This window comes from Coccidioides posadasii, chromosome 3, assembly GCF_018416015.2.
Source record: "Coccidioides posadasii str. Silveira chromosome 3, complete sequence".
Classification (NCBI taxonomy): domain Eukaryota; kingdom Fungi; phylum Ascomycota; class Eurotiomycetes; order Onygenales; family Onygenaceae; genus Coccidioides; species Coccidioides posadasii.
Genome location: NC_089409.1, coordinates 400,144 through 426,120, shown reverse-complemented (window position 1 = coordinate 426,120; position 25,977 = coordinate 400,144). Strand labels below are relative to the sequence as shown.

Sequence of the window (25,977 nt, the reverse complement as noted above, 5' to 3'; positions counted from 1 at the left end):
ACAGCTTGTTTGAGCTGATTATCAAAAAGAAAGCGGTTCTTTGTCCAGAATCCGGCCGTTAGGCCCTGAATGCTCAATGGCTGTGCTTGCAGTGAAAGTTGCACAAGGCACTTTAAGTGTAACCATTTGAAGCAGTAATCAGCAAGATAAGTTATATTTCATAAAAGCAGGAGTGCACTTGGCTGTATATGTCGCACAGGTTGGCAAGTCCATATTGTAATGTGTATGCAGATAGCGAATAGTAGAACTATGAAAGAAGCTCGAAAAGTTGTGTAGCAACGTGTGATGTTGGCTGATCATGTTGGAGAAAGTGTAAGTAGAGACCAGGCGGAACACAATTAAGAGAGAGAGAGAGATTCAGCCTGGTTGCTCTCTTCCTTACTTTTCTTCTCCTCTCTGGAAATTCCGAGATCTCACCAGATTCAGATCAGATGCCCCACTTTCGCTTTTATTTTGTGGTTCCATTCTCGTGCTTTTTCCTCAAGGATCGTCCTCTGCTAGTTAGTTTGTTAGGCCCCAGGAGATCGCCCCGCTTCCCAACGCATTGTTGAACTCTCAGTCACCCAAGAAGCTGGTTATTGAGACTGGCGGGTTAACTAGTAGTCCCCCGATCAACTCTCTCACACCTTTTTCCCGCATAGCTAATCGGATCAAATCAAATCAACCCAACCAGAAACCCACGCTTTAAACTTGTTGATTTCGTTGATTTGATCTCGGAACGACTCAGGTGGCAGGTCTTGGCGGTAAACAAAGCCTGATGACGAATCTATTCCAAACAAACAAACAAAGTTATCTAAGTTAACTAACTATCGGGGTTGTCAGCCAAACATTCCTTGTCTCGTAAAAATGGCACTCTCCGCAATAGATTTCGAAGACCTCCAACGCCGACTACGAGAAGCCGAAGGACGTGCCGAAAAGGCAGAGGAGGAGAAGCGAAAGGCAGAGGAGGAGAAGCAAAAGGCAGAGGAGGAGAAGCAAAAGGCAGAGGAGGAGAAGCAAAAGGCACAGGAGGAGAAGCAAAAGGCAGAGGAGGAGAAGCAAAAGGCAGAGGAGGAGAAGCAAAAGGCACAGGAGGAGAAGCAAAAGGCAGAGGAGGAGAGGGATCAGACGAAAACCACGTTCCAGGAGTATTTGGACCTGTGTCACATACACTTGTCCAAAAGCCTCTTGGTTCAGTTGGACGGGTCGCTCTCCACTAAAGGAACCGTCACGTCACCGAAGGGCAGGTACTATCCAAAGAGACTAGTGCCATGGGAGGGGTTTGAGGAGGGCCAGCGGCGCCGTTTTGATGAGGTTTATGGGGTCTTCCATTCTCAGTCTGGATCGCCGAAGCTCTTCCCTTCACGCCGGACGTTAGAGGAGCTGGGGCAGATGCTCTGCGACAGAGTCTTTGCTTCAGAAGATGACTTGAGACCCCATCAGCAACTGTCGGTTGAAACCCCTATTAGCAGCATCATTGCTGCTTTGAGCAACGTAGAAGGAGCCCCGGAACGGTTTGGGCTAGGACGCGGGGTGAAGTTTGAGAATCACCCCAACACCCTTGATGAAGAAGCTGAAGAGGTTCAGCAACGCCTACAAGCTTACGAGTTATCTACGACGGAAGCGAAGACGTCGAGGCCTGTGGCAGCAGACCGGATCTGCGTCTACAAGGATATGGAGGACAAGAACACCCTCTCCTACTTGATCGAGTATAAAGCGCCGCACAAGTTGCCAGGAACAGATGTTGAAATGGGACTACGTCCGATGGATCTAGAGCGGGAGGTGGTTCGCGAGTACAGGATCCCGAGAGATAAGAAAAGGCGGAAGCAATACGACGCGGACAGGAAGGTGGGATCGGTGGTCACGCAGGTCTTTGACTACATGATCAAGAGTGGTCTGGAGTACAGCTATCTAAGCACGGGGAAAGCGTTTATCTTCCTTCGGATCGAGGAGGCCGATCCGACGACGATGTTCTACCATCTGATAATGCCCGATGAAGAGCAACTTACGGCCAAGGATCTAAAAACGAATGCATTTCATACGGCGGTCGGTCAGGTGCTTTCTTTCAGTCTGCTGGCATTCACGTCCGAAAGGCGGGGCCAAGACTGGCGCCGTAAATGGAGACGAGAACTTCCCAAGTGGCCGCTTGGTGGGGAGGCCATCTTACCCGAGACGCCGGACAACGCAAAGCGGCCCAAGACCCCCCCGACGTCCGAGTTCAAGGGCAAACCCCCTAACGTTGTCCGATCGTTCAATCTACGGGCGAGGCCTACTGGACGGAGCAGGTGCAATGAGAACGAGACTTTGGCATATACCCATTCAGATGACGATTCATCTTCCGAGACGGAATCAGGAGACAAGGAGACGCCTGTTCGATCAAACCGCACGGCTCCGATGCTGGTTGAGGCGTCGACTAACAGCCCGACATCTTCTCGGACGAGAAATCAAACCCGCAAGTACTGCACGCAGGCATGTCTGCTGGGGCTGGTCCGGAGAACGGCTTTGGATGAGGATTGCCCGAATGTATCGGCCCATCGCGCTGGCGGCCATGGTCGACAGCACAGGATAACTGTCAAGACATTTAGGCGCCTTGTGCAGGCACAGCTGGACCGGACTCTGGACCAGGACTGCGATCCGCTGTGGAAACAAGGTGCAAGAGGGAATCTGTTTAGGATTACACTAGCGTCGCACGGGTATACTTTTGTGGGCAAGGGGACGATATCGGTGTATGTGCCAGATCTACAGCACGAGGGCCTGATGTATCAGCAGCTGGAAAGGCTTCAAGGGCGGGTGGTACCAGTGTATCTGGGGAATATCTGGCTGGTCGAGCCCTGGCTGGACATTGGGGTGGAGATCGTGCACATGTTGCTGATGTCGTGGGGCGGGGAGCTGGCTGTGCCGTCGGACGTCCCGGACCTGGACGGGGAGATTGACCGTTCATTAGAGGAGATCTGTCGGGAAGGGGTGGACCACAGCGACGTGCGTGAGCCGAACATCCTATGGAACCGTGAGCGGCGGCGGGTGATGTTGATTGACTTCGAGCGCTCTCGCCTCCTGGCCCCCAACCGCAGGCCACCACTTCAAGGACTTTCTCCAAACAAAAAGAGACAGCAGCCTTTTGGAGATGGTAAGATTCGCAGGCAAAGACAGCGATCAATGGAAGGCAAATATCAAAGAGGTTGATGTGTGATCGTGCTGGTTTTCCCGCTTATTTACCTCCAAGACCGAAGGAATAGGCATACGCACCAATTTTTTCTTTGATCCTCCTTCTTTTCCCCTTTTCCCCGCGTCTCTTTGATTTATGTGTGCATAGGGCTCCATCTATGCGATTTATATGCAGCGGTAGTAACTTGTCCAATCTAGATATGCTAGCTTGGGCGTACATCTTTCTGGGCTGTTTCATTAGGCACTTTTTGCCCTCTATACTGTTACCGACGTGTTAATAATTTCCTTTTTCAATTACTTCCTCCCAAACTTTATTACCAAGAGAAATACCTATAATGACATGATCGCTATCTGCGCGTCCAGAGAGCATGCTTACGAAATCACCACCGCACCTACAACGTCGACGGGCCCGCATCTCCTGGCTCTCGTAGTTCGACCATGGGAGTGTAGGAACCTCGGAAAATGTGGATCACAGACAGCTATTCTAATACCAACAGAAAATGGCCTCATTGACAGTGACCGGCAAAGCTCGAACTTGCTTTGTAGAAGCGGCTGTCTTGCTCCACGCCCTAGGTCCCGTCCGCGGTGAACCTGCTTCACAAGCGCTGGATCACAGTGAGCTTGGGCAGGATAGAGAAGGGTTTCTCAGACGGAAGTTCTTAGATTCCTTCGCTCCCATATCTTGCAAGGGTGGTGACAGCGTGTCTGCGGCATGCATGGAAGATCCCCAACCCGAAGGAACAGTCGTTCGCATTGCAAGTAATGGCAGCGTTAGTGCGGACATACTTTCCCAGGCGCAATCGATTATCAATGATCTAAGCAGCATCGCATGTGGAGGTTTATTGTCCAATCCTGCTCTTTGCTATTCTCGTACTGACTTTGGCTCAGAATCTACAAGGCTGGAGAAAGAGGCCGACATTTTGTTAAAAATTGTGAAGATGGATATTTCACGTCTTCGGATATACGTCGATGACCTTCGTGTATATCAAAATATGATCCTGCGTCCCCGCTCCGAAGTCCAATAATGAGTGAAAAAAGACCTTTGCCGGACGTTTCAATGTTCGAGATGGAGCAATTCCTTTCGTGGCTCGATAGCATCGCTAGGATGGACGGACTTGATCGGGTCCCTCAACCGGAATTGCTAGCTCATTATATCAAGTTGGCGCGGGACGTAAAGCATAACTACCTTGAACTGCTCAACGCCGCGTTCTCAACCGACACAATCCGTTGCCCAAAATGGATTCCTATCATCTTCAAGTTGGGGCAGTATGGAATCGCACCTAGGGCATTCATCCAGCTTGCTATCGAATTTCCGGGTCTCTTCAACCCAATGATAGTCAATGCTATCGCAGCCCCAGCAAAGGTCCCGCTGCAGAGAAGTGATGTGTCTCTTGGTTTGGCACTCCAGCGCCTGGTTGGAGAAAATCAGAGTAGATACGTTTCTTGCCTTACCCAAGTCTGGGGCGGAACAGATCCCGAAGCACACTTCCGACATCAGTGTCCTGATGCCCTTGCCATCCATGCTGAGATGCAACTTGTGGGTTTCTATGATCTTCGTGTGGAGCGGACACCCTCATTTTGGTTTATTGGTGTAAGCAAGAAATCATGCTATCTGTGTGATAGATTCCTTGCCATTCACCCAAATTCCCTACATACATCTGCTTGCCATCAGAAGCTCTACTTATCCTGGGTTCCACCGCCTACAGGACAATAAAGTTTATCTTCGTTACAAAAAGCTCATAGCTGAATTGACCCATGCCTTGGAAGGGGCAGCTAGGCAGGAGCTACAACATCGATTAGGAAGTTCATGGAGAAAGCTACCGGCCGACTCCTCGTGCGGTGTCTCACTCTCTGGTCTCACTGAGCCTGACTCCATTCAAGATATGTCTGGTGCCTTAATTGGATCACAGACTAATCTGATGCATTTGCCACTACAGGGAACTGACTTGGCAGTACATGAATGTGAGTTGACTGGAGAGCTTGGATTGATGTGTGCCCCTTCTAGAGCTTCGTACTATGGGCAATCAACAATGGCGTCCGACTTGATTGATGTCGACGTCCCTCCCCAGTCTGAATGACCCACCAGGTTGGCATGAGCGAAGCCCATACTCAGAGATGGTAGCACATTTTGAGAGGGCGGACAACTCTTTGCGGCAGGACATACTTTCCATTGCTGATATTGTGGATCCTAAAATGCAGAAGCCATCTGGACGAAGTTGGTTGAGATTCTAGAAACAGATGCCAACAGCGAACTCAAACTCGCCTTCCACAACGAAAAGGAGTATCTTCTTGTTGATGATCGGATTATCATCAGAAGTGACTGGCATCTCACAGCATGCTTACAGTATTCACGTAACTTGGGTAGGCTTAACATGGGGAAGTTCTTGTATGTAATCGCAAAACATCAGAGCCAACAGTGTCAAGAAAAAGGAAAGCAAAACGGCAGATGTAGGGCGGCACTTTATATAACCCCGGCCCCGCTGTCAAACTGGATATGATGGGGGTATTCAAGTCAATGCGTTGCTCTTACTTATGATTAAGCTACAAAGGATTGAAAGGCGCTTTTTAATAGTCATAATAATGTATAGCTCTTTACCACCAGGTTTCTAAAGCTGACCACCTGTTCTGCCGAATTATTTCTATTTGCTTTACATAATGCTGGGATGAATGAAGAGAGCAATGTAGAGAGATGAGCTAAGCTAGGTGCAATCGAAAAAAAATTAACTATTAAAAGACTGCTTTTTGTGCCTTTGCACTGAAGGTGGCTTTCCATACTGTTTTGACAGCTGGCAACCATATAAGGAACAACACACAGAAGCAGAAATTGGTTGGTCTGGGTATTCTCCATGGAACTTACAAACTAGCAACTTGCTCCCGCCTTGCGGGTCTGGTGCCGGAATACTCGGTTTATGCTATTGGATATATTTCAAAGTCGTGTATTCAGTATAATCCTCCATGCCCTGTACTGCCTTCACGGCGATATTGTGACCACATTTAAAGACCATTTTTTGGCGAGCAAATGGGGCCTTCCAGATGATTTCGCCGGCCTGTACGACATGGACTAGTCGCTCCGAGAGGTCATTGGGCGTAGATTCAGTATTTCTTGGTACCCCTAGCAGATTCAGTACGGCTTCGGACAACGAAAAGACAACTTCGACAGAGTCTGATGCGCGAAGGAATGCTCGAATATCTTCATCTTCATCTTTAGGGGGTGACTTTCGGCACATTATCTCCCGATATTATATGAGATAGAAGAAAGACTCAACCAGCACACCAAAAGGGCTACGCACCCGATTGGGCGACGCGACGCATCTTAGTCAAACGAGTAGAATATCTCAATGGCAATTTCGTCGTCAAATCAACTTCTGGATCAATTTCAACAGCATCTCGCAACTTCTGCAAGGTATGGGCGTTGAACTTGGCAGCTTTCGACTTGGAAATACGGGCCATAATCGGAGTTGTTAGACAATGAGTAGTAAAAGGCAGTGTGAATAATGACCCTCGGGAAGGCGCCTGGGAGCGAGAAATGGTTTATTATTATTATTATTATTCATTATAGTCTTATGCAGTCAGTGACTATGAAGACTACACGAGAAATGAGTGACAGAGAGGAGGAATCAGAATCAGGAACCCGCATTTAGCGCTAAGTCGGAGTTGGCACGCGATTTCGTGCGACACGGTAGAGTTATTCTACACTTACAGGATTCATTCATCTGACCCTGTTGCATCAGTTGTCTTCAATCTTCCAACAACAAGGACACTACTTCTCTCACCAAATCATACCATTGACCCACCTTCTCCAGAACTGCTTGCTCTCCACCGGGCGATTGCTCTAATCCTTGATGTCAGTGCTGTTGGACAGTATATTGATCACATAATTCATCATATAGGAGAATTGTGGGCTAGGTGTGATGGTTCTTCAGATCTGGGGCGCATTGTTTCCTTGAGCTTGGGTGGTTGGCTTGATGGGGTGGCAGTTTGATGCATCTCAATGCAAAAGAGCAGAATATTTCTACCAAGCCTAGAATACACTAACACGCGGTCAGAGGTCTTAGTCCACAACCTTTTGATGTGACTGCTGGTAAGGAATACGTCAGCCTGGGAAAAAGTGATTGAGAGTTAGTTTTCTCGTTCCTTGCCAATTCCCTGAAAAGGACTCTCAAGCATGTGACATGGATAAGCATGATTTCAACTGTACTGGGTTGTAATAAAGACCAAGCGCACATATGGATACAATGTTGTACCAATTGATGAATACTTCGGCAAAGGTACCAGATGTGAAGAAATGATATTAAGCCTTTACTAGCCTAATTGTGATGGAAAATGCTTCTCAATTCTCGAGATTTCTTAAAGCTCGCGTTCGAGACGTCCCAATTTCTAATTGGGGTCCGAGGCGTGCTGTCGTTTAGACCCTTCCTCGTGGTCGGACGACGGGGGAATGCAAGCTATCCGAGAGCGCGGGTTTCTAAACAATATCCTGCCCTCCCAAAGTCGGACTCAAGTCTCCTTGTGCGGCGTTTTGCATCTCTCCGAGATATCGGGTGTGCGCCCGCTAATATTTCCTTAAAAAGGCAATTCGAAACAAACCCAATTTCACCATATGATTCAAGTCGTAGCCAATTTCCACGCAAAATCTTCACGAGCTTTATCTTTCACCACTTTTCGCACGAGCTGCTCTAAACTTTGTACCATCTCGGCGTCATCCATTGAAACGTCTCCACCTTTGATAAGCTGAACCTTTGTTCCACCTCGACATATTGTTTCGGCGAGATCGTATACTTTCTCCCACGTTTCTATGTTGAACTCGCCTTGGCTTTCGTTTAGGAGTAAATGGCCCTTGGAAGAAAATGCGAGCACGTGGAGGGATGTCGCAGCTTTGCTGACTTTAGGTGAAGGGTGTGGCACAATCTCGTTGTGAGAGGTGACAGCCACAAGAGCAGCTGTGAAGATCATAGACATAGGAACTGCAGCTGACATAAGAGAGAGGAGTGCGGTATGAAGAAGCGAAGGGAGAATTGGAAGATACTGTTGTGAATACAAAAAATTAGCCAAAAGGATTCATTCGCGTAAAAGCAAGCCTGTCGACCTTACCGAACCACCCCGCTCATCGACTTTGCCCTCAGCCACCATATTCTTCACGACGACCAACGTTACCACAATCGCTCTGCGTGCCATGGCTTTGTCGCGCATCAAGATAACTCTGCTCAAAACACTACGCAGGATTCCCTCCACGTATCTCTCGCCAACACCGCTTCCACCGACTCCCGGCTTGATCACTATCTCTAGCGTCGCTTCGTCCGGCTTTTGGGCATCGCGACGGTTTACTTCAATGGGACCATTGACCGATCCAAGTATCTGGTCACCCGTCGGGGAGGTATACGAAGCGGAACCATTGGCGAACTCGAGGGGAGCCAAGGACGCAATTGGTGCAGCCATTGCCGTAGAATGCATTCCCGGTTGAAGGTTCAAGCGACCTACGATAATCGAGATCGGGGTGAGCAAATAAACCTGCGCCTAATTGACCGCGTGCGGCAAGAGGTGGTTTACTGCAGCTCAGGGTGGTCGTCTCACGTCTTTTTCCTTTTTGCTCTCCAGAAGCCGGCGGGGACTACTACGTACTCCGTAGTGGATCTGGCCCGTTAGGTACCTTAACTACGGGAAAACTGTTGTTCCGCTCCTTGGCTGGACCGGGAACATTGTCGTCGACATCAAGGGCGAGATGTGATAAGGAGCTTTTCTTTTTTCTTCTTTTGCTTTTTTTTTTTTTTTTAACTTCCTGCACTTGCTTACGGAGTACTTTTTTTTCTTTTCTCCCCCCCACCCCCTTTAAAGCCTGCCATTCGCCTTGGCTGATGGATGCTCCTATTGGCAGTTCTCCCAAGAATGACCTTTACTCGATATACGGAGTACACACGTGTGCAATTTGCAGCTTCGTTCTCGTCCTACTCGAGGCCGACTCGCCGGGTTGCGTCGGTTCAATTGTGAACCAGAGCGAATCGCGACGTTTGTGAGTCTCCTTCTCTCACCTGCAATACGGATGGTGGTGGAGATGGTGCGTGTTTTGAGAGCAAGTCACGGAAAAAGGTCCACGTAGGGAGAAAAGCTGCAGCAGGAAGATAGTTGCATGAGTCCGAAGTCATCCCCGAGCATAGCCTTTTGATAGGCCGCTTGGATGTCGTAGTCAGGTCCTCCCAACGTTTGCGTCGAGAGGTGTCGAGAGGACCCCATCAGGAATAAACTAACAACCACGCAAAAGGATGTACTCCATAGGGAGTACTCCGTACTCCGTACATAAATCATCGTATTTTAAGATTTGTGCACTCATTCTAGTTTCAATCCTGGCAGGCTGCTCCATGGTCAAGGAGGCCAAGAGTATCCAGAATTGGCAGCCCTCCAAGAAAAGCCGCTCCTCCGATGGCGCCTGGGGGAGGAGAGGAACGTCTGCTCCGCAGGCCACAGGCCAGCGGTCATGGGAAGCCAGCCGCTGCGCCCGCCAAGAGACTTGGTAGCGCAATCCCCGCTTATCACCAGGGCCAGAACTTGCGGCGTTGGGGCTCGCGAGGCAGGGAATGGGACGGGGCTCGACGGCACAAGGTTCTCGGCGAGCGAGAGAACCTTTAGAGCCTGGGATGTCGCATGCTCAAACCTTTTGCTCGGTTTTCCGTCATTGTGCATACCACTCTGCAATCCGATTGATCGATTGCGCTTGGCCATCCTCCATCCGTCGCTAGTGCCTTCTAATTGCCAGCACGGTTTGCCACGATTCAGCCACTCAGGGTTTCGAAAACGCAGCTCTCCAATGTGAGAAACTCCAGCGGAAGACTCCCAAGAACCATTCGTCTGGGGTGTTAACCCATCATCACCATCATGGTGGCAGTGTGGACGTGAATAAAGAGCATGGCTTCACTAAACCTTGTCCACGACGACGATCACGTTTCTTGACCGTCGAGATGGGCTATATATACCTTCCCCGCACAGCCAACTTCCCTCTGCTTCTCTCACCCTCTCCTTTGCATATTCCATTCTGTCGAGGATCCCTCCTCTCCATCACTGTAGGCTTCCAATTTTTTGTGTAAGAAGCTCACCAAACCATCCATTCCCTGACTCCTGGCGACTTCGTGTTAGCCACCACGCTCTCTCCACCCTATCTACCTTCTCTTATTGAATGGGAACAGAGACTACTCAACCGGATGTCGAGGAATCGACTGAGCCACCTCCTTGTGTTCCTATTCCTCAAGGGACCACGAAGCAACCTGGAAAAGCCGTAGACCGTTCAGTTGGCCCCCTTCGTGATCTGGACGAACGGGACAAGAAGCCAGGCACTCCAGATATCTCCTGCTCACAGGTTGAGTGCAAGTGGGAGGAGCAATACGAATGTGCCCATACTTTTACTCCCTCTCAGATTGCCAGCATCTTGGGCGTCGACTTGGAGTAAGAACAATACTTGTATTCCCACCCATGCTCTACACCCAATTCTCACATGCTCCTCTAGAAATGGACTCAGCAGTGCCCAAGCGGCATCTCGCCTCCAGCAAGATGGCCTTAACAAGGTTAAGAGTGCAGAAGGGATATCCTTGTGGAAAATTCTGTTAAGGCAGGTGTCGAACAGTCTGACTTTAGTACGAGAGATACCTACTTTTCTCCCCCCCCCAATATACGGCATTCCTAGCCAGCCAGGAACTGAAACCGAGATGTTCCATGTTAACTGCCCGATGCTAGGTCCTTGTGATAACAATGGCTCTGTCCTTTGGAATCAATGACTATATTGAAGGTGGAGTCATCACAGCTGTAATTCTCCTCAATATTATCGTTGGGTATGCGCTCCCTTGCCCTATATTCGTGGCGATGTTTTAATTCCCATGTCTACAGATTTTTTCAGGACTATCGTGCAGAAAAGACAATCATGTCTCTTCAGGCACTCTCGGCGCCCGTATGTAAAGTTCTCCGCAACGGACGGATAGATTCTGTAAAGGCAGAGACTCTTGTGGTTGGGGATGTCATCCAGCTCGCAGTCGGCGACATGGTTCCTGCTGATTTACGGCTATTTGAAGGCATCAACGCCTCAACTGATGAAGCTCTTTTAACTGGCGAATCATTGCCTGTTTCAAAACAGCCTCATGCTGTCTTTTCTACTCGTGATATGCCAGTTGGCGATCGCACAAATATGGCATATTCCGGGAGTATAATGACTCGCGGTCGTGCTACCGGTGTGGTTGTCAGCACTGGAATGAAGACTGAAGTTGGCAAAATTGCTCAACTTCTCCGAGCTCAGCGACCTGAACAAGACGCAAATATCCTCGTCCGAATATGGGCCAGATTCAAGAGAAGCTTGTTACTTGTTCTTGGGCTAATTGGCACCCCTTTACAAGTGCAACTTAGCAAATTCGCCCTCTTACTTTTCGGGCTGGCTATCTTGCTAGCAATCCTTGTTTTCTCGGCTAACAAATGGAACATTCAAGGCGAAGTCCTCATTTATGGTATTTGTGTCGCTGTTGCTGTGATTCCTGAGTCTCTCATTGCAGTTCTGACCATCACGATTGCTGTTGGAACGAAGGAAATGGCCAAAGGTAATGTCATTGTCAGAAAGCTTCAAGCTCTCGAAGCTGTTGGTGGAGTGACAAACATCTGCTCCGACAAGACAGGGACTCTTACTCAAGGGAAAATGATTGCCCGTAAGGCCTGGATTCCAGGCATAGGGACACTGTCTGTACACGATACAACCTGTCCATTTGACCCGAGAAGCGGCTTCATTCAAATTAACAACTCCGTTATCAACCCCGATCAATATCCGCGTGACAAGGATAGCCTATTTACGAAGTTTCTGCAAACCATTTCGCTCTGCAACCTATCTTCTGTGTATAATCCTTCTGACAAAGTCTCTCTAGACAATGCATCTGTTGCGGACTCAAGCGACACCTGGACCGCTGTCGGAGAGCCCACAGAAATAGCGCTTCACGTTCTCGCAATACGGTTTAATTCCGGAAAGCAGGTAATGCTGCAGAGTCAACAAATGGGGTTACTTGCAGAATTCCCGTTTGACTCGTCTATCAAGAGAATGACGGTTGTTTATCAAAGAAAGGACTGTCGGAATGCTGATGTGTTTACAAAAGGTGCTATAGAATCCCTGTTGCCGCTACTATCCATAAACAATAGCATGAAAGAAGAAATCCGTGCTGTGGTCGATAGGCTCGCTGGAGAAGGACTCAGAGTACTTTGCGTTGCGCACAAAATTATCGATCCAGACAACTTTACGCAGGTTTCAGACCGCGCAAGGGTAGAGACTAACCTAGACTTTGTCGGACTTGTTGGCTTATACGATCCCCCACGACTTGAAACCCCCGAAGCCGTGAGAAAATGCCACATGGCGGGAATCACGGTGCATATGCTTACAGGAGATCATATTCGGACGGCCACAGCTATCGCATATGAAGTAGGTATATTGGGGACAGTGATCCCAACTGCACAGGCGAGTACCGTGGTCATGGCTGCGGAGGACTTTGACAAACTATCAGACGCAGAGATTGATGCAATGGAAGCATTGCCGTTAGTTATTGCTCGATGCAGTCCCACAACGAAAGTTCGCATGGTAGAGGCGATGCATAGACGGAAGGCATTCTGTGTTATGACCGGCGATGGTGTTAATGATTCACCAGCTTTGAAACATGCGGACGTCGGAATTGCGATGGGCAAAAATGGAAGCGATGTGGCAAAGGATGCGGCAGATATGGTATTGACGGATGATGATTTTGCATCTGTGGTCAAAGCTGTGGAAGAAGGACGACGTTTGTTCGATAATATCCAGAAGGTAATTGCTAAATTCTTGCTTTAAAGCAACGTCGACGTTGAACTAACCCGAACATAGTTTCTAATGCATTTATTGATATCGAATATCGCCCAGGTCGTACTTCTGCTCATTGCCCTAGCGTTTAAAGACGAGGATGGCGACTCCGTTTTCCCGCTCTCTCCACTGGAGATCCTCTGGGCAAATCTCGTCACATCCTCTTTCCTAGCCCTAGGCCTCGGCCTCGAGGAGGGTCAACCGGATCTAATGTTCCGCCCACCACATAACCTCCACGTTGGCGTTTTCACCCGGGAGCTCATCATGGATAAAACTATCTACGGCGTTTTCATGGGCAGCCTATGTCTCGTGTCATTCGTTTCCGTCGTCTACGGCGCCGGCGACGGCTATCTGGGAGACAATTGCAATCAGGACTGGAACTCAACGTGCGACGTTGTGTTCCGCGCTCGTGCAACCACCTTTGCAACGCTATCGTTTCTCCTCCTTGTCACGGCCTGGGAAGTAAAGCATTTCTCCCGCTCGCTGTTCAACATGGACCTCACTGGCCGCAAGGCCGGGTTGCTCTCAGTCTTCCCCACCCTGTGGAGGAATCGCTTCTTGTTCTGGGCTGTTGCTGCGGGGTTCTTTATCACGTTTCCTGTGGTTTATCTCCCTACTGTGAACCGCTTGGTGTTCAAGCACCTGAGCATTACATGGGAATGGGGGATAGTAGTAGGTTGTGTGGTTGTTTACATTATGCTGATTGAAAGTTGGAAGGCTGTTAAGCGGGCGTGTGGTATCGGAAGTGGGAAGAATAAAGTGTTTACGGCGGAGGATGCGGAGGTGAGGGTTGGCCTGATGCCGATATCCGGTCCGCTGGTGGAGTCGAGGGAGGAAACTATGGAGAAGAAGTGATAGCTATCTGTTCATTTATGCTGGATAACAGTGATTCCAGCGTGGCTTATCAACTAAGTCAGCTTGACCCTGGAGTGAACTGCAGGCAAAACACCTGTTCAACACCGGCTAAATTGCCTTTCCCCTTGAAGTCATTTATGACGTTATATTACGATCTCTCTCCGTTGAGAATATTTGATGCTGGCACCTTGACGATCGGATAAAATTGTCGATGAATATGTGTGGCGTGAGCTCGTCTGTGGTTGCTCTGAGACCTGGTTAATTGGTTTTGACTGGCAGAATCCCTGCAGGGTGTTGGATCACTATTATTTTGTGTTTCATTAATATCTTTTCGCATGCTTTTATCAAATTGGAATGGCGGTCAACAATGACTGATTACCGTGGACTTTTATGAAACCACAATGTAAGACAGTTAATCTCGGTTGATTGTCAGTCATTGTAAATACTTTATCGAGCAATGATCTGTTTCTCTTCATAAGCATGCGGTCCAGATTAGGCACTATTATGTCTCCATTAAATCCGGGATCAGTGGTATATTATACATCCAAAATAAATCTCCAGAAGTTAACTGCATTAACAACCCGCCACTTCGGCTTGATTTCCATCCATTTATCTAGCCCGGGGTTATATAGAAAACAGCACGCTTGACCGCCAGGGAAATAAAAGGAGATAAATAAAACATTCTTCGAGAGATAAGAGTCACACATAGAGTAAGTTGCAGACAAATAGGTTAGGATAGTTTTGAGGAGAGTGTACATAAAAAGGGAATGTTGGTTAGGAGGGGAGGGAAGTATTTTTTGAGAATGCTTTTCTGTTATTACTTGCGTCATTTGCTTTTGGGTATCCGTTTGTAGGTATGGGATTGCTTTCTTCGCGACGCGAAGGATGTAGCAAGAGTGGCGAGGACTCCGGAAGAAAATACGGACGCAAAGCGAGGTAACAACGCATATAGTTATAAATGTGCAAAGTAGTGGATGGCCGGATCAAATTCGACTGACGCACGAAGCAGAATCGACGGGCGTGATCAAGGTTATCACTTGTAAACCAAGGGAGGATATTTCAGCCCGTTCAACTCTCATCCTGACTCAAACTTCCATAACCCGTATCGTTACTTCGAATACTCTGCCTTCTTGTCTTATTCACGCAATGACTTTTGCTTTCGGGTCCATCGGACGCGAGAGGGCTATCCGTATCATCCTCTTGAGATAGGGATGATGAAGATAAATCGCTAATTTGTCCCTCGTGCATTTTTCGTTCCTTGTTGATTTTCGTCTCGTTGATGTCGACGCCAGCATTTCGACATGCTTCCACGCAACCATTGACGACTTTGTCCACCAGACAGTCTGTAAATCCGGAAGAGATCGGATTATAAGCATTCTGCACCCAGTACATGAGCTCCGAAGCGATTCTGGCCAAGTCGGGTAGGGGAAGAGGGTGGGTTCCGACGGCAGAATCCTGGGTGGACGACAAGCAAACCGAAAGATTATCGGACGAGCAGACCGAGGAAGAGAGTGACGTTGATGGAACTAACCTATCGTCCATAGAAACCATGTGTAATAGGTGATAGAGTGGTGCAAAGCCCATCAACGTAAGTTCAACTGCGTCAATGGGTAGCCTGTTGAACAACTCGATAGCATTGTGCAAAGATAGCTTTGAAGAAGAGGGTTCTTGTGCTCCAGCTTGGCCCTGTAGGATCGCCGCGATCATGGCACAACGCACTGCGATGCAGATTTCATCGCGAACAGAGGGCGGGACTGACGAATCAAGGAATATCGATGCACTGCTGGACGGTTCCCGCTTGGGACGTGGGAGAGCGGCTAAAACTGAGTTGATATTCGCAACCCTATCCTCGTCGAAGAACAATGCTTTGATGGCGGCAGCTCGAGTGTAAGCGGCAGACGTGGGCGGTGCGGATTTCAGTGCCATTTCTAAATTACGCTCGAAAGCTTCTCGTCGTCGGGTACCGCAGTCTGCAGAAGTCACATCTAGGGAATGAATGAGTGCTTCTTGGAGGGCCCGGCTAGACCACCATGCTGCGATAGCATCTAGAGGGGAACGAATGGCGCTGTCTTCAACGACTACATCCAGTAACGAGTCCTCGCCGTCGGTTGCTTCCTGTGTTGGGCGATTCCAAATCATGTTGGATGCTCTCTGAACGATGGCATCCGTGAAAACGTCCTCGCAATCGTGTTGAAGAAGATATGCCAGATGACTTGGAAGCGCATCTTCATGATCCTCCGGAGTAAGTTTCTGCATTTGTTGTGCAAGCTGCCATTGATACTTGGCCAAGATTCCTGCAATATGGTCCGAAATCTTGCAAGCAATGGAGCCGGAGGAGCCTACACGCCATAGCAAAATTCGACAATGCAAGGACTTCAGCATCATTCGAGATAGGCTTCTTGGGAGGGTTCCGGCCGCGAAAATAGTTAGAACCAGTCGGCTCTTGCTGACCTCTGCATCACCACCGGTAAGCTGGGCATCCAAGGCGATATCCCATGCTTTGACACGGCCCTTTTCGTCATCCTCTGAGATACCGGTAAGTATCGAATACAGCTTCCAGCCAAGAAGGCAACGAAGCAAGTACTCGAAGCAACGAGAGGTGACGGCGAACCACTCGGGAAAAAAGGTGTGTCGAGGGACCCCAACTGTTTGGGTGCTAGTGAGCCATGCATCCCGGCGGAACTCGGTGGTGCCGGCGACAGTCGATTGGGACTTTTGTAGTTTCGATTTTGGGCGGCAGGGTCTCGAGTAAAATAGATAGAGGTAGACGAAAAAGGCACACCCAACAACGAAGAGGGATGTCAGGACGAAGTGAGACAAGGCTCTGATTTGCCACGAGTTGGTTCGGATCACATAGATGTGTCTTCGAGCATATGCAAAGCCTTGGGCTAGAAGGTGGATTGGGACGCTTAAGAGTCCTCGATCTGACGACTCTTCCTTCTGGTTCTCAAAGGTTCCAACCACCATAAGACCAGCTAATGTGCCAAGCATGAATTTGTTGGCAAGTCCTCCACGTCTCCCACTGCCATCGCCCGAGCCCGGTTCGTAGCGCTGACCTTGTCGAGACATCAACGAATCGGCATAATGCGGCTGAGGACCGGTTGGACGCAACCGTTTGAAGTACTCAGGAACTTTAATCAACCCTTCGGGTGGATACAACGGATTGGGGGACGCTTCAGGCGAGAATTCAGCATTTTGAGAGAAGATGCTCGGTGGTGAACTGGTGGCGGACTCTGGCGAAACCATACTCTCACTCGGAGACGGCTCCATATTTGGCATTGGCGGAAAAGCTGCTAGCCCTTGCTCTTGGGATTTCTCAAGCTGACGGAGACGATTCTTCAGGGCGATATTCTCCTCCTCTAGGCGTTTATTCCGCATTTCCAGGTGCTTGATGTACTCTGTAGCCTTGGAAAGGATTGAGGCCTTGTTCAGCTTATTCGTAGAGGCGATCGTCTCTTCTTCCTCTTCGTCGTCCTTGGTCGTGCCACCGCCAAAGCGTTGCTTATACATGATGCGGAGACAGGGAACGCTGTCCCTGAGCTCCGCAATCTTCTCGTTGAGGTTTGCACGGTACCGCTTCTCGATGACGTTGTGCGATCTCTTTTTGGAGGGCAAGGACTTAGCTGCCGGAGGAGACATGCTGCCAGCAGAAACGGTGCCTGGGACACCGTCGTCCTCGGATGACTTTCGTTTCCGTCCCGAACCAGCGGAGACAGGGGTTGGGGGGAAGTTTGCAGACGTGTGCGGGGGTGGGCTCTGTTCCACGGAGACGCTCAACGCAAGAGGATCTGGGGGAGGAACAAAGGCGGGCACGGTATGGCCACTGAAGGCGAAGGTGGGAGAGAAGGGCGGCTGGAGACCCATTGCCTTGGAGTCGAGGGCGGTATTGATCTGAGAAGGTGGTATGTCGCCGCCGTGGAAGGTGAAGGCAGGTTGAGCGGACGCGGGGCTGAAGGTGGCGGCGGACTGAGGGAGGGAGTTGTCATCGCTCTTGTTATTCCCGCTGAACTGCTGCATGGCCACGTGATTGGATATTTCATCGGTGTCGAATTCGTCCCAGCGCATCCACTGCGTCCAGTCGGCGACTAGATCATCCGGATTTGACTCGATCAGGGGACTAAGGTCGTTCATGGGTGTGGCCCCTCGTTCGGGCATCCGAGTCGAGGACAAGAGGGCGGGATCGCAGGTGGGATCGGCTTCGGGGGCGGAAGAGGAAGAGGAAGAGGAGGAAGCAGAAGAAGAAGAAGCGGATGAGGATGAGGTGGAGGTCCCAGAAGACGAAGGCATGGTGTTATAGTTTGAGGAAGGGTCAGAAAAGTTGGCTCATCAGACACCTCAGAACCGCTCCAGGTTTCGAATGGAGAACTGGCCGAACTGTGCCCAAGGGAAAGTTTCGGGAATGGGGTTCGAGAGCGTTTTCGCTGGGGTGAATGTTTTGCCTCCACGAACGGTTTAGATTCAGTTGGGAGGTCCTGTGTGGAAAATTGGGGGAGGCGGATGGGGGTTCATCAGAAACAGCCTCAGGATCAAGAACAGGTTGGTTTAGAGGGTTGGAAAAGAACTGAGCAGATTGGGAGAAATGAAGAGGAATGGAGCCAAGGAAGCAAGGATAGAGCGGATGTTTGTGATTTAGCGAAGGGATAGTATGTAATAGCAACTCCGGATATTGGGCAGTTAACTAGACAAGCACAGACAACACGGAGAGCGTGTGTGTGATATCGCGGAAATGCGCCGTTCGGGCCCTGGGAGTCGTCCAGGGCGGGCTAAGAACGAGAGCAGTCGGGGGGACGCGGGGACAGGCTCAATTGGCACGCAGATGGGGTTCCTGGACCACGCATGTCTTGTCTTTTGAGTCTTCTGCGCGTCACGATCGCAGGATGTCTGTCCTGCTCAACCTCGACTTCGGACGCCGTCCACGTCCTGCCGTCGCGTTCGTCCGGCTGGCCAGGCCCGGCCCGCCAAGCCCGGCGCCACGTGAGCGGGTCTGCTTCCGAATCATACGACGCCGGAGCACCGAAGGCCCTGCAGCCGCGCTAGGCCGGGTGCGGTTTAGCTTGAGCCAAAGTCTAGCCGTATATGGCTAGCTGAGCCGAGTTATATCCGACATCCGCGCTAGTCCCAGTCGAGATGCAGCTGATCTAATCCAGTTACGTCACTGGAATTGCATGTGCAAGCCGCAAGCGTAAGGGGGAAAAGAAGCCGCGATGATGAATGTCTGAGGTTACGTCCGGGCGAGAACGCTTTGCTGCATCATCGCCGGTACCTGACAACGGCACGAGTCACACATATGTACACCACCTCGGGTAGTACCTGTTATACGCCTGCGTCGCCATTATTAGAAACATCAACAAGCCGATTGGGCCCTGAAACATTCATCACTCAAACGATTTGCGCTGGTTTGCATTCTATGTGTCCTATTCTACGCAGCAAGGGAAAATGGGAATGAAACCAACGACACAGACGCAACTAACTACTGCCTTTCTGATATGCAGTTACTAATACATTCAAATCCGCTCAATCAAAATGGATTCTCCACAGCTCCCTGTCGGCGCCGCCCTGGAAGTCGCTGCGGGTGTGCATCGTCAACACGTTGTCGCTAACCAGCATGTCCCCTCTCTGCCACGTGTGGTAGTACACCACCCGCCGGTCGTGCAGCAGGCTGTCGAGCTGGCTGCACACGGTGTCTGACAGCTCCGGCGTCAGCCCGTCGATCGAGATGTTGGTGGCCTCGAAGCTCGTCTTGCCCTCTGGCCAGGGTTCGTGGTACCGCAGGCAAGGTTTGCCGGTTGTGGGGTGGTCGACCACCAGCGGGAGACCGTGCAGCTTGGTGCTGTCGAAGGACGATGTCGACACCGACCACGTGAGGTTCCTCAACGTCTCGAGGGGGAGATGGTCGGGCAGGTGCTTAAAGACAAAGGTAGATGTCGAGAAGAGCGTGAATCCGGTGTCAGACGGCGACGGCGTGACGGCCGTGAAAAGCTGGAATCTGCAAAAGAAAAAAAAATTAAAAAAATTAAAAAAATCAGTGACTGTTGTCCAGGATCTTGGCTTAGCAAGGGCATACTAACCGAGGGGGGTTGGGAACCTTATAGATCGTACCATCCTCCTTAGTCTTCTCTTCAGTTTTGAAAAGGCCGTCAAAATGGAATGGCATCCATTCCGCTGACAGAACGTTGTTAAGCCCGCGGGTGTCAGCACCACGATCCTTGACCTCAAGCAGGATCCCGAACTTCCATGGCAGCGGTGTGCCAAACTCCGAGGCCTTCTCGATAAATCTCTCGCGCTCCCTGGTGCCATCAAAGCCTCGGAGGACAACGGGGGAATTGATCTCAGACAGGGCCCGGACCTTCTGAGGGTCAATGTCCCGCATGGAGAGCATTCCAGCTCCCTCGGTGGGTGTGATCATGACACCGCAGGGATACAGCGGAGTGACCGTGATGGGCCCTGAGCCCCAAGTGTAAAGATCACTCTTCTCCCTAAAGTACGAGGGTCTGGCATCCTCGTACACCAGCTCCCAGGCAGGGTCGTCCCGGAAGGTTTGGGCATGACCGCTGGTTACAGTACCATCGAGCCTGACTGCGATAGCGCAGTGCCACGGTGTCGCGTAGCTGGTGTCCGTAGGTAGAATTCCAATTGAGACCTTGTTTTGGCCGGTAGACGTGTGGATAGACAGGCGCAGGTGGTTGACAAACTTCTCGCGGATGGCGCGGGCGAATGCCTGGCCTCGGATGAGCATCTGTTTGGCGATGCTCTCCGTGCCCTTCTCGAAATTGGACTTGGAAAATCTATCTGAAATGGGGTATTTTTCAGCAAGGTCGGTAAGCAGGAACTCGCGATATCCACGGTATGTCAGGCGGACATCCTCATCTTCAGCTATTTTGTTAGAAACATCCCAATCTTTGCTACCAAAGTTGTTCATGAGAGCAACCCGGAAGTTAGTCGCATTGGCAACATACGACACCTCGTCCAAGGCCTCAGGCGCCGCTAAGGGAATAAGGTCAGCAAGCCGAGAAAATTTAATGTGATTGAAGCGTTTGTTTCTCGCCAGCTCCCGGAGGGCTTGTCCATATGCCCAGACATCAGAGTCTGAAATGCTGAGTAGATCTGTAGAGTTCAAATGACAGTGAGTAGATGCAGCCCCCCATAGGTCTCTCCGTCCGACTTACCGTTATATACGATCCCGTCAGAAATAATGGTGAGCTCTGCTCCAGGACTGTAAACGTCTTGAATAGCGGCACAAAGGCCGTTCAGATGGGCAAGCGCAAATTCTTCGGCTTTATCCGGCAAGCGACCAAGGACCTTGATGCTAGTGTTGGGAGACTTGAAGGGAAAAGCTGGCAAAGCCATCTTGACAGGTCTGCTCGCTTTCACATGGCTGTAGATCTGCGTTAGGCCAGCAAGGAGGCCAATGTCCGACTGCATGCCTTCAGTGATGTCGCCTCTTCGCTGATATCGGTAGATGACCTCAATGATCTTTGCAGCCATATCGATGTGGGAGTGATCAACGACACGGCTGGAAAAAGGGAGGACAACATGGCCCGGAGTGCCCCGAAGGGCTGACTCCATGAGCACTGGGGCCATCATCTTGGAAAGCTTGAGAAGGTGAACGATTCACTAGCAAGCAGGGAGATGAAAAGACTGAGAGAGTTGTATGCCCTTGGACAAAGAAGGGACATGTGTTTTTCAAAGGGTATTGAAAGCACGATGGCAGGAGATAAGATGCCTTCAAATAAGGCCCTAGCCCATGGAAAGGACATGATTCGAGGCCGCCAAATGGGGGAACACCTTTATCTCCGTCCCGGACACCTGTCAGAAACATTTGCCTGCCACCACAAAAGCAACTATCCCAGCCTCGCCACCAGTCCTAGAAGATTATCAAGTGCTGAACCCAGCTGATTGTCCGGCGTCAGCCCTCCTTCTCAACCGAAAGCACAGGCAGAGCAGGGGTGGTTGATGCGATCAACCGATCCTGTAGTCAAGATCCGTATTATTCCTAGAAAGTAAAATACGATCAAAGACTCATTTTGCGAGGCAGTTGAACCCCCACGGGAAGCGTTGATGCCATGCCCATGAAGTTCGTGCTCAAAAGACGATGCGATGTTGCTTATTGTCTGTGCCGCCATTTCACGTGATTGCTGACTCATATGTTGCTCGTTTTCACAGGGGAACGCGCATCGTCCGGCAAACCCCGTCGGCCATGACGGTTACGAGGCGAGAGGTTTTGGTGATGACGGCTCAATGTCGAGATCAGCATCCAGTGTCATGAATCTCGTATCGACTGCTGAGTTCGAGGTAATTGCGCATGATGTACGGCCTGATATGACCTGGTTTTTTTGTCAGCTCCCACTGCTTCGACCTCTCAGCCCTGGAGCGGACCACGGTTTTGTCTCGTTCCGAATCAAATTCAGCACGGCGATGTCCAGGATAGATCTTCTACAGGATCACCAGCCTTGTTATTCGTCCGATCCCTCATTACAGGGCGCTTTGACATGGTTGCATTCACCTTGTTGCCTGTTCTGAGGAGGAAAAAAACGGTCGAGTTATCAATCTCCAGCGTCTATATATGGACACGAGCCAAACAGAGTCAAGTCTCATTGCATGATCTGCATCCCGCAGCCAACCCAGGAGCCACCACCCTGATACGATGTCGTCAACTTGCAATGCACAGCCTGGCAATTCATCATTGGTCTCATAGATCACTCAATGACCGTTAAGCTTCTGGTTACATACTATGATACAACGATCGGGTTAGCGGAGGCGCATACTCGCGCCGAAGACGCCCGTACACACGTGTGTATCCATCATGTGCATATTTGCCTCTCGCAATACTCCGGACCAGGTGGGCTCCTCAGCCTTCTCGTGCATGTTTCCCAAGGCTTGCTATGCATGGAAGTGAGAGTGTGGGCAAAAGTGAGGTTGATGATGGTGTTGATATCCAGCAGCCCGACTGGTAAATAATCATTTAACTGGCCAGTCAGTTCAATAGACTGGTTGCTAGAAACAATCGCATCCCATAATGTGATACGGCCATCTTTTATGGGCTTCCCTGCAGATCAGCGCTGCGCCGCGCGCGGAAAATTGCTCTTCAGGGGTTCCATGTTCAAACACATACTCTCTGCTCTTGCCACAGATTGCAACCAACACATGAGGTCTTCACTGACACATCAAAGACATGTCAATGCAACTGTGAATGGTTATGCATTCAATATTTTAGCAGGCTTGCGCAGGGTTGTTCAATATTTACATTTCACAGAGCCCGCTCTGGGGCCTTGTCAAGGTATGTAAATGGAACCTATTTCCCGATTAACTACATCCCTGTAGCGCTGTAAAGTGGGGACTCCTGCTTGATGGTTACACCATGGCACAGCATCGATAACGGCAAGTACCCATTGTCATTTTGTCTGTGAACACTGCATAGAACCCAGCTAGCACATGGTATGGTCCGCACCATACATGTATTTGTTTTCAAGTCGCAACAGCTCATTGTTACCTTTTCGATGGGTAAAGTTACAGAAGCAGTTGGCGACTACAGGTTGAACTGGCATTGAAGCAAATTTGGGAGCTCTTAATTCGAAAGCGAATTGTGAGGTTAGTTTATCCAACTTCATCCGTATTCTAACTGACAAAGATTTCTGCCAAGTACTCAGTCGCGCCCTCGGCTGTACCCGCATATGCGATGTACATATCGGGGCGAACTACAATGGCGTAGTTCTCCCCCTCTTTGACAACCTCGGCCAAATAGCTTAACTCGCTCTCTCCGTTGAGATGGCAATTCTGCTCATCCGCTTTCGGTAATATCCTCAGCCATCGAACGAGACTCTTGAAGGTGTTAAAGTGGCCACCGTGATCACCGGCCACAAGAACCATGTACTTCCCATAAGTTACGATACTGTAGAGATACCGCGACTCCGAGGCGCCAGGGGTTGTCAACAGAATGTCAGGGCATGCCCGGCCGGCCTTCCAGATGCCCACCTCTGACTCGCGTACAGCAGGCGAGCCAAGATCATGATACGCGATACCCATCCCTAATAGCAAGGGTAAGTAGTTTTCAACCTGGTTATGATCATGCTCCCGCAAAATTGTGCTCACCGGTAATGTAGTTTGCGTTCTTTTCCACGTTGCCAACATACTGCGTGGCCTCATACTTGATATCTCTCACCAAGCGTGCGGCAACACGAATGACATTCTCTGCCACCTTGCGACGCTCCGCGTCGTAACTCTGAAGAATTCGATTGGCCGCGCCAGGAGCTAGTTTGTCAGAATACTTTAAAATATATGCCATTCTCCATCCCAAACTGAATGCATCAGACAGGCCGGTATTCAGTCCTTGACCACCATTAACGGCATGGCAGTGAGCAGCGTCGCCCGCAAGGATGATCCTTCCATTGCCGTTCTGGGATATGAAGGTTTCGGCAATTCTCTCTTTCACTAAACACATGTGTTGGCAAGGTTGAGCCTTAAACGCTACCTGTAACTGGTTACTTACCTTCAAAGGTGCTGAACCATTCAGTCTTGGTGAAGTCGACGCGGTAAGGAGCCAAATGCCTCTTGATAGAAGCCTTCGACTTCTCCTCAGTGACTTCGCCATCCAGCAAAATATAGAAACGTGCCAGACCCCGCTCCCGCGGGATCCATGCGACACGGGATTCGCCATCGAGCTCGAATGTGATAATCTCAGGGCAGCGAGGGAAGTCGCTGTCGATGAAGGTGTCCAAAACGGCCCACAGCATTTCAGGCTTGGTACCCGTGAAAGGAATACGAAGTGCCTGACGCACCATGGATCTGGCGCCATCGGAGGCGATGCAATACGTGCCGTGCACGATGCGTTGCGAGATGGTGGCTACCTCGACTCCGCACTCAGTCTCTCGGATCGACTCGACCCGCTCGTTATAGAGTAGAGACTCCTTGAGCTCTGCTGCGAGGAGCTGCTCTACCACGGGCTGGCCAATCATGAGAAAATTTTTATGCAGGACATGTTGAAGGCCTGTCCACCAGTGACTTTGGCGGGAGGCGAAGCCACCATTAGTAAAGGTGGAGCTGGCTATTTAAAGTGGTCAGTGAACAAGAAACAAGGGTGGAGGAGACAAGGATAGCCCGGTGTTCGAGACTTACTATTGCATTTGAGACCCTGGCTAATCAGATCGTCGAGAATACCCACAATCTCGAGATATTGCTGAGATCTCGCGTTCAAAGCATCAGCTCTTCCAAGTTGCAGCGGCTGAGGTTTTGCATCTGGAATGGGCCGCCCTGGTTAACAGCGAGCCTCCTAATTCCAAAGAGAGTTGAGTCATCGGGATGGAGCATACCCAGCACAAGGACTGATACTCCGAGTCTCTTCGCCAGAAGAGCAGTCAGCATTCCAGTAGGACCACCTAAGGAATCGTCCATCATGTTAGCCAGTGACGTGCAGGAAAATTTCGAACATATCTCACCGCCAACCACCACCAGATCGACTCGTGTCTCATCCATGATGCGTGCGAATTGATGCTATCCCCTTTTTTCGGAGTACAAATGTGTGCGAGATATTGGAATTCAACCATCAGGGTTAGATTGCAAAATAGCTACACAGTACTGTGTGCTTTGCATTACGTTTTATACGTTGAACTCTGATACGATATTTGCTCATTGGTACTTGGGTGTAAGACGAGTTTGACAGACATCTTTGACGCCGCTAACTCAGCCGCGGCGAAGTTCATAGTGCGATCCTTACTTCATGACTCCAGTTTCGGTTGCATGCTTATACGAAGTTATGCGTACGTCCTTCCAACGGCTTTTTACTCTGAACTTCCAGGACAGCATGTTATAGCCGACTTCGTATCTTGTGTTACCGGCATGAGGTAATTTGACCGTCGTATCAATACGAAACGTGGGGGATCCAAGGCGTTTTCCGGTCGAGAATGCAGCGAAATCTTCCTTGCAGATTTCTGCGCATATCATTTTCGGCTTATTACCCTAGTTAGGTGGCAACCTGGCGATCATCCGCCTCGGCTGAGATACGAAGGGCCTCCCATTCGTCGATCCACTTGGCAATCATGCGGGGAACCTGAGCTTGACAGGTGCAGGGATCTTTAGCCTGGATGAACTTACTTGCTCACTTAACAACATGATGCACATCAGAGGCCAGAGGCTTCGCGCATATC

At 50.1% G+C, this 25,977-nt stretch overlaps 10 protein-coding genes across 10 annotated transcripts; 4 read left to right on the top strand and 6 right to left on the bottom strand.

Moving 5' to 3' along the window:
* Positions 1 to 705: 705 nt before the first annotated feature.
* Positions 706 to 3,451, top strand: D8B26_005044 (uncharacterized protein). The gene is made up of 2 exons (XM_066124691.1): positions 706 to 743; positions 823 to 3,451. Exon 2 carries the CDS (start codon positions 847 to 849, stop codon positions 3,160 to 3,162), a length of 2,316 nt encoding a protein of 771 aa, XP_065980772.1. The 5' UTR covers positions 706 to 743; positions 823 to 846; the 3' UTR covers positions 3,163 to 3,451.
* A 193-nt stretch (positions 3,452 to 3,644) lies between these two features.
* On the top strand, positions 3,645 to 4,169 carry D8B26_005043 (uncharacterized protein; the record flags this gene model as incomplete). Its single annotated transcript, XM_066124690.1, has 1 exon — positions 3,645 to 4,169. The coding sequence occupies one exon, from the start codon at positions 3,645 to 3,647 to the stop codon at positions 4,167 to 4,169; it is 525 nt and encodes a 174-aa protein (XP_065980771.1).
* Positions 4,170 to 4,210: 41 nt separating this feature from the next.
* D8B26_005042 (uncharacterized protein) lies at positions 4,211 to 5,222 on the top strand (the record flags this gene model as incomplete). The annotated part of the gene is made up of 2 exons (XM_066124689.1): positions 4,211 to 4,735; positions 4,851 to 5,222. 2 exons carry the CDS (start codon positions 4,211 to 4,213, stop codon positions 5,220 to 5,222), a joined length of 897 nt encoding a protein of 298 aa, XP_065980770.1.
* Positions 5,223 to 6,056: 834 nt separating this feature from the next.
* Positions 6,057 to 6,735, bottom strand: D8B26_005041 (uncharacterized protein; the record flags this gene model as incomplete). Its single annotated transcript, XM_066124688.1, has 2 exons — positions 6,435 to 6,735; positions 6,057 to 6,346 (listed from the first exon to the last, which is right to left on the bottom strand). Exons 1-2 carry the CDS (start codon positions 6,592 to 6,594, stop codon positions 6,057 to 6,059), a joined length of 450 nt encoding a protein of 149 aa, XP_065980769.1. The 5' UTR covers positions 6,595 to 6,735.
* A 689-nt stretch (positions 6,736 to 7,424) lies between these two features.
* On the bottom strand, positions 7,425 to 8,724 carry RRP46 (exosome non-catalytic core subunit rrp46). Its single transcript, XM_003066710.2, has 2 exons — positions 8,236 to 8,724; positions 7,425 to 8,169 (listed from the first exon to the last, which is right to left on the bottom strand). Exons 1-2 carry the CDS (start codon positions 8,593 to 8,595, stop codon positions 7,750 to 7,752), a joined length of 780 nt encoding a protein of 259 aa, XP_003066756.2. The 5' UTR covers positions 8,596 to 8,724; the 3' UTR covers positions 7,425 to 7,749.
* A 1,413-nt stretch (positions 8,725 to 10,137) lies between these two features.
* Positions 10,138 to 13,837, top strand: D8B26_005039 (uncharacterized protein; the record flags this gene model as incomplete). Its single annotated transcript, XM_003066711.2, has 5 exons — positions 10,138 to 10,575; positions 10,637 to 10,763; positions 10,864 to 10,958; positions 11,014 to 12,949; positions 13,007 to 13,837. The coding sequence occupies exons 1-5, from the start codon at positions 10,310 to 10,312 to the stop codon at positions 13,835 to 13,837; spliced, it is 3,255 nt and encodes a 1,084-aa protein (XP_003066757.2). The 5' UTR covers positions 10,138 to 10,309.
* Positions 13,838 to 14,488: 651 nt separating this feature from the next.
* Positions 14,489 to 18,247, bottom strand: D8B26_005038 (uncharacterized protein). The gene has a single exon (XM_003066712.2). The coding sequence runs from the start codon at positions 18,122 to 18,124 to the stop codon at positions 14,906 to 14,908; it is 3,219 nt and encodes a 1,072-aa protein (XP_003066758.2). The 5' UTR covers positions 18,125 to 18,247; the 3' UTR covers positions 14,489 to 14,905.
* Positions 18,248 to 19,205: 958 nt separating this feature from the next.
* Positions 19,206 to 20,942, bottom strand: D8B26_005037 (uncharacterized protein). The gene is made up of 2 exons (XM_003066713.2): positions 19,906 to 20,942; positions 19,206 to 19,823 (listed from the first exon to the last, which is right to left on the bottom strand). Exons 1-2 carry the CDS (start codon positions 20,754 to 20,756, stop codon positions 19,352 to 19,354), a joined length of 1,323 nt encoding a protein of 440 aa, XP_003066759.2. The 5' UTR covers positions 20,757 to 20,942; the 3' UTR covers positions 19,206 to 19,351.
* Positions 20,943 to 20,950: 8 nt separating this feature from the next.
* Positions 20,951 to 21,421, bottom strand: D8B26_005036 (uncharacterized protein; the record flags this gene model as incomplete). The annotated part of the gene is made up of 1 exon (XM_066124687.1): positions 20,951 to 21,421. One exon carries the CDS (start codon positions 21,419 to 21,421, stop codon positions 20,951 to 20,953), a length of 471 nt encoding a protein of 156 aa, XP_065980768.1.
* Positions 21,422 to 23,452: 2,031 nt separating this feature from the next.
* On the bottom strand, positions 23,453 to 25,306 carry D8B26_005035 (uncharacterized protein; the record flags this gene model as incomplete). Its single annotated transcript, XM_003066714.2, has 6 exons — positions 23,453 to 23,862; positions 23,927 to 24,265; positions 24,324 to 24,878; positions 24,950 to 25,084; positions 25,144 to 25,209; positions 25,270 to 25,306. 6 exons carry the CDS (start codon positions 25,304 to 25,306, stop codon positions 23,453 to 23,455), a joined length of 1,542 nt encoding a protein of 513 aa, XP_003066760.1.
* Positions 25,307 to 25,977: the final 671 nt, after the last annotated feature.